Here is a 13,566-nt window from a genome sequence, read left to right as displayed (position 1 = left end):
AGTTAACTGCATGAGAGGAGATTGCCCACCTTTCTCCTGTGGAGCAGCTGGTGGCCTCAAACTGCTTGATTTTGGGATTGCAGCACAGCTCCTTGTCATTAGGCCACAGAGCTGTCTATTATGGCTTTATCAAGAATATATTTATAATATGGTTTATTTTACTGCTAGCTCTTCTAAACATGCTCCACATTTCCAAACTTTAATCTTTCTCTCTTTTTCTTAACAGGAGGAACACTGCAACAATGGTTTCCTAAAGAAGATGAGGATAAGGTTGAAGTGGCCTCTGACGTTGAACCAGATGAAGAACAACCAGAATCAAGATCTGATGACGATGATACGTAAGTGGGTCATATTCAGATGCCCGAATGAAACACTGGTAGCAAGTTAAAGCCCATCAAGTTGGTCCTAATGTAAACTGATCCTACACAGAACAGAACCAAACGCTGGCCCATGAGACATCATCCTCCATCATTGTTCTATTTGAGTCCTCTGTTGCGGCCAGTCTTCCACATCTTTGAAGGTGGTCTCTTTACTCTTAATCACTAAGCATGATGCCTTCTCTCCAGGGACGGCTTCCTCCTGATAGATAACATGATCCAAGCACGCGAGAGGGAGTCTGGCCTATGGGGTGAGATGGTACCACAGTGTGGTTTGGGTTGGCTTCTCTGATGGCTAACGGTGCTGAGAATCTTTTCATGTGTTTGGTGGCATTTGAACGTCCTCTTTCGTGAATTATCTATGGAGATTCTTTGCCAATTTCAGAATTGGGTTATTTATCTTCTGGCTTAATTTTCAAAATATTGTATGTATTTTGGTTGTTATATTCTTGTCCAAAACAAGTTGTCTGAAGATATTCTTCCATTTGTTCGCTTGTCTTTTCATTTTTTTGGTAAGGTCTCTTGATGAACAGAAAGGTTTTTTATTTGTTTAAGTTCCTATTTATTTATTTATTTTTCCTTTTATTGCTTGTGCTTTTGTTGTTATGAGAGATAATAATTGTTTTAAACTCAATTCATTACTGTTGAGTCAGAATTGACCCATTGCCGACCCTCCAGCAAGCTTTCAGAGGCTGTAAATCGCACAGGAGGAGACTGCTCATCTTTCTGCTCTGGAGCAGCTGGGGGATTCAAACTGCCTGCTTTTGTGTTGGCAGCACAACTTCTTACCCACTGGGCTACCAGAGCTCCCTTGTTTGAAACTGGGTCTTTCAGTATTGCCTCTGCTTGTTTGTCTAAGAATTTTATAGCTTTAGTTTGTATATTTTTATATGCATTTCACCCAATTCCTCTTTTTTCTGATCTTATTACATCTTAAACATAGTATTTTATATATTTTCTCTTAGGGCTAACTTTTTAACATATTAGCTATCATTTTAGAACTTTTCTAGCTAGTCTTGATTGTTTATTTTTCTATATGAACATTAGAGGCCGTTTGGTAACAAATAAAAGCAGGAAAAGAAGGGAATTAGCCCTATTGGAAATTTATTGATTAATGGAAGAGAGAATGGCCCTTCTTTTTCTTTTTTTATTATTTGATTTTTTCTTTTTTCACAAGAAAATTATATGCCTTTATATTTTAATCCTTTGTGACAACTGGTATGTTTAGGATTTTTATTTTGAAGACCTTGCCTCGATGAGATGGGTTGATTCAGTGACTGGAGTCATGGAGGTTGGTGTATCAGAGACAATAAGATTGGCACAGGATAGAGTAAGGTTTAGGGCTGTTGTACATAAGGTGTCTATGAGTTGTAGGTGACTCGACAGCAGATAACAACAAGACCTTGCTCATTTCTTGGTAATAACATATGTCTAGGTTTTGTGTGGGGAGCTCTGGTGGCCTAGTGGTAAGGAATTATGCTGCCAATCTAAAGACATGTGGTTTGAATCCACTAGCCACTCTGTGGGAAGTAGTTGGGCAATCTCCTCCTAGGAAATTCACAGCCTCTAAAAACCCTGCTAGTGGGTCAGCTATGAATCAGTTCCAACTAGAGGACACCTAACAACCACAACTATAAGAGATTTTGTGTAAAATGGAACAGGTAGCTTAGGTGGGGCGTTCCAGGCCAGGGTCTTTCATGAGGCTGCAGTCATATTTTCCACTGGACTGCAGGCTTGTGTTGGAGCCAATCTGCTTCTAAGTTCACTCACACAGTTGCTGGCCAGATCCAGCTCATGTTCCATTGGTGCGGGGGCCACAGTTCCTTGAGAGCTGCTGTCTGGAGGCTCCTGCATTTCTTCACCAGGTTACCGTTCCATAGTTTACACCACAGCAAATGGCTTCTCCTAGAGTTAACAGTCCCAACAGGAAGATGAAGCTTCAGTATTTTCAGTAATCTAATCTCCATCATGATAGAGGAAAGATAAAGTTTTCACTTATTTCATTTTACTTGGATCCACAATCAGTACCATGGTAACAGTTGTCAAGAAATCCAAAGATGTGTTGGATTAGCCAAATCTGCTTTCAAAGACCTCTTTAAAGTGCTAAAGAGCAAGAATGTCAGTTTAAAAACTAAGGTGTGTCAGACCCAAGCCATGGTATTTTTAAATGTTTCATATGCATTGGAAAGTTGGACAATGAATAAAGAAGACTAAAGAAGAGTTGATGCGTCTGAATGGTGGTGTTGGAGAAGAGTACTGACTATTCCATGGACCGCCAAAAGAACAGATGAATCTGCTTTAGAGAAAGTGCAGCCAGGGCTCTTCTTAGAGCAGGGTAATGAGACTTTGTCTCACATGTTTTGGGCAGGTTGTCAGGAGGTGCTGGTCCTTGGGAAAAGGCATCATCCTGAAAAAAGCAGAGAGTCAGCAAAAATAGAGGAAGACCACCAATGAGAGGAGGAGGCACAATGGGCCTGGTGGACATCCTGAGGCTGCACAGGGCAGGGTTGCTGTGAGTTGTTGTCATAGCAACAGCACCTAACAAAAGCAATCTCACAAGGGATATGCCATCATTTCAGCAAAATCCGATTTCTCTTCTTAATTTTTAAAATTTATTTTGTTTTTTATACAGTCATTCAAATATATTGCATTTCATTCATGTACATTGTGTTTTAGACATTCATATACATTGTGTATATATAATTTAATATTCTAAAATATAATCATAAATACATTATAAAAGATAATAGTTTATAATTGATTTTTAATATTGATTAATGCCTTTTAAAAAATTGTACATTGGCTTGTTCACAAAGTTCATATACATAGTGTTTCACACTACTCTTCATTCCTATTGTATGTCAGACAATCATTCCCATGATTATGTTTTGTAAACTTAATCACCAGTGGACCCTGTCTTTTCACCTGGATCCATTCCATTTCCTTCCCTGCCCTCCCTCCACTCACCAAACTGTGCAGCCCTGTGGTTTTGCCCGTACCTGTCTTTTATCATCTTGCTTGTTCAAGTCGCCATTGCATCTTTTCTATTCCTATTCCTGCACCCCCATCATCTGCTATCCTACTGATCCCCTCCCCTCTTCTTCCGCTTTCCTCAAATACTGTTTCTTAAAAGAAAATTGGTGTAGCTGCTTCAGCGGAAGGGAAAGCGAGGAAGGAGAGGCTCACCTTTTGAAGGAAGCACCACCACTCACAGCCATGGAGTACGATCTGACACCCAGCTGCCTTCTGTTTCTTTTTCTGAGACTGTGCAAATTTTAGGAGACTGCTCATCTTTGGCCCACAAAATGACTGGTGGGTTGAACCACTGACTATTCCATTAGTAGCCTGATATGTTAGGCAGTATGCCACCGGGTTCCTTTAACGTTTGTTGTTGTTGCAAAAAGCTTTAAAAATATGGAACACTTAGGGGGCTCTGGTGGCTTAGTGGCAAGAAGCTGCACTACAATCACAAAGGCTCAAGGTTCTAATCCACCAGATGCTCCACTGGAGAGGAGGAGCAATTTTCTCCTGTGGCAGTTGGATCTGATTGGATGGCACACAACAAGAAAAGAAAATAAAACTATGGAACACTTCACAAATTTGCGTGTCATCCTTGCACAAGGGCCATGCTAATCTTCTCTGTGTCATCCCAATTTTAGCATATGCCTAAGCGGGCAGCCTTTTGTTTTAAGGAAGGGATATAAAATAATCTGTGGACACATTTTATCTGTGGCCATTTGACCACAAATTCTTTACCTTTCCTCAAATGCACAATACACTTAGTCCTGTCGTTAACTGCTGGTTGTCTTCTAGCTGAAGGCTGGAAAGGAAAGGAGTGAGAAATAATAAGTGAGAATCGTGGACAAAAAGTACAAAAACGAGGTGGCTAGACTAAGGCCAAATGTGTCAAAAAAGTTAGAAATGATGACTTTTCCTGAATTAAACTAACATTAAAATATATTGTCTCATAACAGAAAGCACAGCAGCCAGGTACCGGGACTTTTAATAAGACACATGTCATGATGGAACCACATAGAAACAAGGAAAAGAAAAGGATTAGTAATGTTTAACACACACACACACACACACACACACACACACACACACACACACACGTAAAATAAAAGCACTTGGCATACAAATATTAGTATAAGACAAAATTGAATTTAAGGCAAAGAGTATTAGTAGGGATAAAAAATGACACTAAATAATATAGGAAAGCACATTAGCAAACTGAGAGAGCAAGAAGACACTAGAATGAGATCAAACTATGAGGAGACACCATCAGCTTCACCTGGTGGAAGATTTTAGCACATTTCTATCAAGACATTATCTTTCAAGAAAAAAGAGTCTACAGAATACTGGGGGGGAAATGGAACTAACTGAAGTAATAAGTAATTGTATAAAATTGCTGCACCCACAAAATAAAAAAAATACTCCTTTTCTTCAAGTACACATGGTAAAAGAATTAAGTTGACACTGAATTAAATGAAAACGAAATTATCAAAATTTCTCAGGAAAGTTCTAGCATTCACATGATGGTTTTGCAATGGACAATTAAGTAATAGAAAACTAGCCTTTCCAGTTCTCTGTAGTGATGTGAAAATAACATCATGCCTTAAGCGAAAGGACTCTTTTGCAACTTATGGACACAATAATGGAGGACTAAACTCTCAGCACTGTTTAGGACTTATATATTTTTTTTTTTAATTTTAAGAAAGAAAAGACTTTTCTTTATCTAGCATAACATAATTTCTTTACCAAATTAAAGCCTTTTTGTTGCCTTTTCCTGCCTGTTTCTGCAATCTATGGCCAGAAGTTACTGTCCTTAAGGCAGGACATAAGGAAGGTGCCAGCTATTTCTGGAACATTGATCACTCCCACCTTTCTTCTCTATTTCCAGCATCTTTGCATCACCTCCTTTCCCCGAACATTTAAACCTGCCCTCATGTGTTGGACTGTTAACCAACAGATTGGCAGCTCACGTCCACCTGGAGGCAACTCGGAAGGAAGACCTGGCAATGTAATTGTAGATGCCATCGAGATGAGTATGACCCCTAGTGACCCTGTGTACAACAGAACCGAGCCCTGACCTACTGTGTGCCATCCTCACCATCTCTGACATACCTGAACACATTGTTACAGTCACTGTGCCAATTCATCTACTTGAAGGTCTTCCTTCCTTTTGCTGACCCTCCACCTTTCCAAGTATGATGTTCTTTTCCAGGGACTAGCCATTTCTAACAACATGCCCCAAATATGAGAGACAAATCTTCACTATCCTTGCCCCAGTGACCATCCTGGCTGTAATATTTTCTCTGAAATATATCCATTGATCCTGTTGGATGTCCATGAGATATTTAGTACTCTTCTCCAACACCACAATTCAAAGGCATCGATTCTTCTTCTATTATTGTCCAACTTCCAGATGCACAACAAGTAATTGAAAATATTATGGCTTTAATTAGATGCACTTTAGTCTTTAAATTGACATAATTGCTCCTTATCACTTCATAGAGTTCCTTGACAGCAGATTTACCCAATGCAGTTGACTGCTGATCCTGTGTACTGACTGTGGATCCAAGAAGATGAAATTGTTGACATCTCAAATCTTCTACCTATCATGATGCTGCTTATTCATTCGCCCAGTGACTTGTCTTCTTAATGTTGAGATGTAATTCATTTTAAAGTCTTTGATCTTCTGTAGTAAGTGTTTCAAGTTGTCTTGGCTTTCAGCAGGCAACTTTGTGTCATCTGCTTAACACAGGTTGTTTATGAATCATCCTCAGATCCTAAAGCCCCACTCCTGTTCATAAAGCCCAGTCTCTCCAATTATTTCCTTAGCATACAGACTGAATAAGTATGGAAATGGGATAGAACACTGCCATTCCTGGTTTTGTTTTTTTTTTTTTTACTCTGATTTATTTACAAAGTTTGAACACATTGTTTTTCACAAAAGTTCCTTCCCATTTCCTTCACCCCACCCACCCGTTGAATTGTGCAATCCTAAGATTATCCTGTCTCCATACCTTTCCAGTCTTTATGCAGAACAGGTTATCCAGGAGGCTGGGCTCTATGAGGAGAAATGTGGCATCACAATTGGAGGAAGAATCAACAACAATCTGTGTTATGCAGATGATACAACCTTGCTTGCTGAAACTGAAGAGGCCCTGAAGCACTTGCTGTGGAAGGCCAGGGACTGCAGTATTCAGTATGGATTGAGACTCAGTATCAAGAAAACAAAGATTCTCACCACTGGGCCGATTGGTGGTATCATAGTGGATGGTGAAGAGATTGTTCATAGTTTTGGTTTGTTTGGATCCACAGTCAACACTCTTGGCATCAGCAGCCAGGAAATTAAAAGACGTATTGCGATGCAAAAGTCTGCAGTTAGAGATCTCTCTAAGGTGCTGAAGTGCAAAGATACCAATCTGGAGACTAAGGTGTACCTGATACATGCTGTGGTCTTTGCAATTACTTGCGATGCATCAGAGAGCTGGACAATGACGAGGGATGATAGAAGAATTGATGCCTTTGAGCTGTGGTGTTGGAGAAGAGTACTGAGGGTACCATGGACTGCTAGGAAAACAAACAGGTTTGTCCTGGAGAGGGTGAAGCCTGGCTGCTCCTTGGAAGCAAGGATTCTGAAACTTTGACATACATACTTTGGACATGTTGCAAGGAGGGACAAGTCCTTGGAGAGGGATGTCATGCTTGTGAGAGTGGAGGGACAATGCAGGAGAAGAAGACCCTCGATAAGATGGATTGATTCAATGAGTGGGGTAATAATGGGGGCAGGTGTGTCGGAGATTGGTGAGATTGGCACAGGACAGGGCAGAGTTTAGGGCTGTTGTACATACGGTCGCTATGCAACTCATAAGTCGCAGGCAACTTGATGGCACATAACAACAAGATTAACACTCTCCCCCATCTTCACCCCTCTATTTCCACCCTCTCCCCTGCCCCCGATCCTCATACTCATTCTACAATAATGGCTTTATACAGTATTTATCCTTGTGGGACCGAGTTATTTCACTCAGCATTATGCTTTCCAGTCCCTGTTGATTTTAAACCATGCTGTGTCTTCTTGCTTTGTTTGGACAACAGCGTCTTGATTTGTGTATAGGTTTCACATGAGCACAATTTCATGTCCTGGGACTCCCCATTCTTCTCAATGTTAGCCATAATTTGTTATGATCCACAAAATCAGATGCCTTTGCAGAATTAATAAAGCACAAATAAATATTCTTCTGGCATGCTCTGCTTTTAGCCAAGGTCTATCTGACATCAGCATTGATGTCTCTGGTGCCACATAGCCTCTTCTAAATACATCTTGAATTTCTGGCAGTTCTTTATCAATGTACTGTTGCAGTAATTTCTGGGTAATTCATTAGCAAAATTTTACTTGCATGTGATATTAATGGTATTTTTTCCAATAATACCATTCTGTTAAATAACTTTTTTTGGGAATGGGGACAAATATGGATCACTTCCGTCGGTTGGTCAGGTAATTGGTGCAGACTGGCCAGCACTTTCAAGGGCTGTATCTGTTAAAACAATTCAGTTTGTATCCCATCAATTCCTGGGCACTTGCCAAACTGTCCTTTCAGAGGTCATCAATTAAGAGTGAAATTGCTGGCAAGCTCTGATGGCCTAGTGCCAAGAAGCTGCACTGCAATCCCAGAGGTTCATGGTTCGAATCCACCAGATGCTCTGCTGGAGAAGGGGCGGGGGTCAATCTCCTTCTGTACCAGTCAGATCCGACTTGACGGTGTACGCACAAAAATAATAAATTTTTTAAAAAGTGAAGTTGCCGAGTCAATTGCCATTTGTCAGCTCTCATCTTATTTGCCGGCTTCTTTTAGAAATTCTCTGCTCCCTCATCACTTGCTTCTTCCTTCTTCTTTCCCAACCTCTTTCTCGTGACCTTTGAGATTCTTCCCCCTTGGACTTTTGCCCTCTTACCTTCTAAAACTATCAAAATTTCAATCAGGTACCATTTCAATCTGTGCTCCTACTAATTAGCAGTTGTGCAATCTTGGACACATTCTTAATCTCTGAATCTCAGGCTCTCCACTCATAGTTAAGGATCTTAATCTCTACCTCCAAGTGTTGCTAGAATTTAATGAACTATAAATGCGTGATACACCCACAGATGGGGGCTAACACATGGTAAGGGCTCAATACCTGGAAGCTGCTTTAACATTTTCTTTTACTTTCTCTCACTTTTAATTTCTTCTTTTCTATTAGATGTGGCAGATTGGGACAGTGACTGCAGCAGTCAGACATGGTATCGTTCTCTTATACCTAGGGTCACTACGAGTCAGAGTTCATCCAAAGGCACCAACAATAACAACCTCTTAAACATAAGAGTAGCTAATGACCAAATAGAGATTGTTGAATGCAAGTCTAACTAATCAGTAGCCAGATTCTCCAACACTGCTTACTTACTACCCTGTGAAAGCCAATTATAATAACCTTATCATAATTTCTTGATCTTGTTGTTATGTACTGTCCAATCAGAACTGGCTTATAGCTGACCCTCCAGTCGGTTTTTAGAGGGTGTAAATTGCGTGAGAAGAGATTACTTAACCTTCTTCATCAGAGCAGCTGGTAGATTCAAACTGCATGTGTTTGGGTTGGCAGTGCAACTCCTTACTACTCTGCTTACTGGAGCTTCGCCATGTGAAAATGCAGCTCTCATACTGCTCAAGCAAAGGCAGGGAATAAGAAAACGAGCTTTCCTAGACAGTATTGTTTTCACACTTCTCACACAATAAAGTTGATTTTTACTCCTTATAATTTCAGGAATTTTGAAGAATCTGAGGATGAGTTGAGAGATGTTGTAGAGTCTCTTGAAAAACTCACTACTTCCAACGAGAAAGAAAAAAATGAAGAGGCATCCTGTTTTTCTAAGGATGTGAAAGAGTCAGGAGACAGAGAACGGATGAGCACTCAGAAATATGAACAGTGTAATGAATGCTTGGAGAGTAGTTTTACACCATCTAATGATTTGTCTGACCCCATCTAAATTTATATCAATGATGAAGCCCAAGGAACATCAACAACCAGTCAATATATACAACTGTGATTTTTTACTTTCCCCCCTTAATAATTAGTATCTCTTAGCTATAGAATCTGTAACAAATGTCATGAATGTTCATTTTATTGCAGGGGTTTTCTCACTAAGCTGATAATTTTTTAAATTTTCAATTTAGACAGTAAAACTGACTTTTGGACCTAGAAATTGCTATTTTTACTTAAAAATTTCTATTACACAATCTTTCAGATACTGTATTCAGGAGAATAATGGCCATTCTCCTGAGTGGTTCGTGCCCTAACTCTTGGAATCAGGAGTTGCCACAGAACATGATTGTATCACGTTCCCTGGCAACGGTGGAAGGTTACAAACCAATTGAGCTCAAAATGGGAGATAATCCCTGATTATGTAGTTGGTCCCAGTGGAAACAGTGGGTCCTTTACAAGTGGAAGGACTCAGGAGATTGAGGACCCGAGAGATGGCATTGTGAAAAGGACTCAGTCTGATGTGTCTGGCCCTGAAGATGGAGCAAAGGGGGCCATGAGGCCAGGAGTGTGGGCAACCTTGAGAAGGTGAAAAGACAAGGAAACCAGTTCTCCTCAGGAGCCTCCAGAAAGGAATGCTGGCAGTTTTAGTCTAGGGATTTCCATGTTGGACTTTTTAACCCCTTAACTGCAAAATAATAAATCTTTGTTGTTTTAAGCCACTAATTTGTGGTAAGTTCATTCATTTAAAATCATGAATCTGCTATTTTATAAAACTGGTGTTGACATTTCTTAGGTTCCATTGAAAATACTACCTAGCTGTACGTCTTCTAAGACAGAGGTGTTTGTTTTTCTGAAGTCCGTAGTATGCAGAGTCAATATTCCTCACTGACGCTACAGTTCAAATGCACCAGTTCTTCTGAGCTCTTCCTTATTCTTCACATGCTTGTGAGACAATGAAAATACCATGGCTTGGGTCAGGTACACCTTAGTCTTCAAAGTGACCCTTTTTCTCTCTTACCCTTTAAAGAGATCCTGTGCAGCATGTTTGCCTAGTGAATTTTTTGTTTTGTGGAGGTGGGGTTCCCTCCTGCCGGCAACTGCTGCTTCCATGGAAATTTGCTGATTATAGGTGCAAGCCAGGAAATCAAAAGATGAATTAGGTAAATCTGCTGCCAGGGACTTCTCCAGAGTACTGAGAAGCAACAATGTCAATCTAGAGACTAAGGTGCACCTGATCCAGTCCATGGTCTTTGCAAGTACTTGCTATGCATCAGAGAGCTGGATAATGACTAAGGATGATAGAAAAATTCATGTCTTTGAGTTGTGGTGCTGGAGAAGAGTCTTGAACTTACCATGGACTGCCAAGAAAACAAACCAAGTTTCTCCTTGGAGGCCAGGATTTTGAAGATGTCTCACATACTTTGGGACATGTGGCCAGGAGACACCAGCAGTCAGGAAATCAAAAGACAAGATACATTTGGGGAAACATGTTGTCAGAGACCTCTCTAGAGTACTAAAGAGCAATTATGTAAGTCTGGTCCAGGCCAATGTCTTCTCAATTGCTTGCTATGGACTGAGAGCTGGTTAATCAAAGTGGTTAGAAGCTGTGCTGCAATCCCAAAGGCAGCAGTTTGAATGTAGGAACAGCTTCACAAAAGGATGTGCAGTCTCCTCCCATGTGATTAAAGTGCCTTTAAAAATCTGCTTGAGAATCAGCTATGAGTTAGTTTTGACTCGGCAGCAACCAGCATTAAGAAGAAGATTATCACAGAACGTTGAGACAAAGCTTCACCATCTTTGCACCCAAGGAGCACTCTGGCTGAACTTTCTCCATGACTTACTGTTTGTTCTTTTGGCAGTCTATGGGACATTCAGTGTTTTTCTCCAACACCACAACTCAAAGACATCAGTTCTTCTGTTGTCCTTATTCACTGTCCAGTTCTTAGATGCACAGCAGATGACCATGGCTTGACTCAGTCACACCTTAGTCATTAAGCTGCTGTCATTGCTCATCAATACTTTGGAGGTCTCTGACAGCTGACTTTCCCAGTGCAATATGCCTTTTGATTTCTTGCCTGTTTGTACAAAGGGTACTGATTGTGGATTTAAGAAAGATGAAATTACTGACAACTTCAATCTTTTCTCCATCTATCATGATGTTGCCTATTGGGCCAGTGCTGAGGATTTTTGTCTTGATGTTGAGATGTAATCCATACTGAAGGCTGCAGTCTTTGATCTTCTGCAGCAAACAATTCAAGTCCTCCTCACTTAGAGCAAGCAAGGTTATATCAGGTGCCTAATTTGATTCTAGTAACTTACTGTAACATCACATCACAAACATAACAATATAAATTTTGTGTTGTACTCACTGACAGATATTGTAAAGACACATTCTCATTTATTTACTCATACTCATAGTCCTGTAGTTAAGGCTCCAGCACACAATTAAAAACATATTCTGAAAGCACTGTTAATGCAAAGGCACTTAGCTCATAACTTCATCTACATGATCACATGAAAAGAAAGCATGTGCTACATTATTTTGCCTGTTATCAATATTTAGAAAAATTTCTCTAAACCTCACAATCCGTCTTTGTTATATTTTTAGGCATTATAAGGTTTCGTTTTTAATTTTCTTTTTGTAAAACATAAATTTACTGAGTGTTGATTTTGGGATTATTTGTAGGGTATAAAAAATTCAGAATTGGGAGACTGTGAAGGGTAGTATATTGGGAAAATATCCAAGATTGATGCAAATCAGCCCTTTAAATCATATTTATATGCACAGCAATAGTAGAAGATGACTACCAAGAACATGTAACACATACTTTATAGTTTAATTTTTGACATAAAATGTGACCCACCCTGGTTTTGGTTCAAAACAGAATGCATTTGGACCACTCCAAGGCAACAAGGTTTTAGAAATTGATGAAAGACAGTAGATGATTTATTAGATATTTTTCAACCATTTGGGGTGGGGAGAAATATGTAAGATACCACATTAGGTACATTGAAAGTAGATATATTCCAATGTTTGTAATAAAAAGAATTTGGAATTTATGAAACTGTTCTATAGAATGTCAGATTAATTCTCACATCTTCCATTTTTGCTTCTGACATTCTAAGTCTTCATATCTGTAGTTGCTTGATTTTCTCTGTGTACATAGGTAAGTGAATGGTGAGACTCTGACCTCAAACTAGTTAAACAAAAGTACTGAGCTAGGAATCAGAACACCAGGCTAAAACCCTGTTTCTTCCATTAAACAGCTTTGTGACACTGAAGGAGGTAACTGGGCTCTCTGGGTTGAAATTTTTCTTGTCTCTAAAACTGAAATGTGAAAACTGAACTGGAGAATATGCAGTGTTCCATCCTGCTCCAGTTACCACTTGTTTTGCTTCTCTAACTTGAATAATCTCTAAGACAAAGCCAGGTTCTGTTGGGATTTCCTGGGACTCTGCTTTGCTACCTTTTGACCTGGAGCTGGAAGATGCAGATCAATAATTAGATTGGAATCAATCAGGTAATGAAGCAGGCTGGTTAATGAGTGAACAGAGGAAAGGAATGATGTACCTCTATCACATGCCCCTAACAAAAAGCTCTAGCAGACTATGAAGGAGGCCAATGCACTGACCTAGAAGAAATTGCTTACATATGCAGAAAATGCTAAATGCTGCTCAACCACTGGTCTTTTTAGCCATATCTGCAAAAACACGTATTCAATTTCCCATGCTAGTTTTTTCAGGAAGCCCTGTGAAAGGTATGCTGATTCCAAGATTGTTGTTGTTACATTCCATTGAGTATGTCTCACAGTCATCCTATGAACAAAAGATATGAACTCTGTTCTATCCTGCACCGTTCTCATTTTCTGACACATTAGAGTACATTACAGCCATCATCGTGCCAATCTACCTGGTTGAGGGTCTTCCTCTCCTCCACTGACCCTCCACCCTTCCCAGCATCATGTTATTCTCCAAGGACTATTGTTGTACATGCTGATAGAGTAACTGAAAATCTATAGAGTTGTGATGCATTCATAAAGATAGGATTATGGAAGACACTGAGGTCTTTAACTAAAGTTTATAATTTTCAAAGTAGTTTTATATGCCTTTCATCTCAGCTCCACAACTCTAAAAGGCACTGCATTCAGGATCAGAAACGCAG

The 13,566-nt window shown here is 39.8% G+C and overlaps 1 protein-coding gene across 1 annotated transcript in view; it reads left to right on the top strand.

The window, feature by feature from the left end:
• Positions 1 to 9,408, top strand: part of NEK5 (NIMA-related kinase 5) — a 95,370-nt gene extending 85,962 nt beyond the window's left edge. The window contains exons 20-22 of the mRNA XM_006879606.1: positions 227 to 338; positions 5,281 to 5,400; positions 9,186 to 9,408. Of these exons, the coding sequence (XP_006879668.1) occupies positions 227 to 338; positions 5,281 to 5,400; positions 9,186 to 9,408 (455 nt within the window). The remainder of the gene's footprint in view (positions 1 to 226; positions 339 to 5,280; positions 5,401 to 9,185) is intronic.
• The last annotated feature ends 4,158 nt before the right edge of the window (positions 9,409 to 13,566 follow it).

The sequence above is a fragment of the Elephantulus edwardii genome, unplaced genomic scaffold (genome assembly GCF_000299155.1).
Source record: "Elephantulus edwardii isolate Elephantulus edwardi_28Jun2011 unplaced genomic scaffold, EleEdw1.0 scaffold00004, whole genome shotgun sequence".
Lineage (NCBI taxonomy): Eukaryota > Metazoa > Chordata > Mammalia > Macroscelidea > Macroscelididae > Elephantulus > Elephantulus edwardii.
The sequence above is the reverse complement of the archived record's forward strand: the minus strand, read 5'-3'. Positions and strand labels throughout refer to the sequence as shown.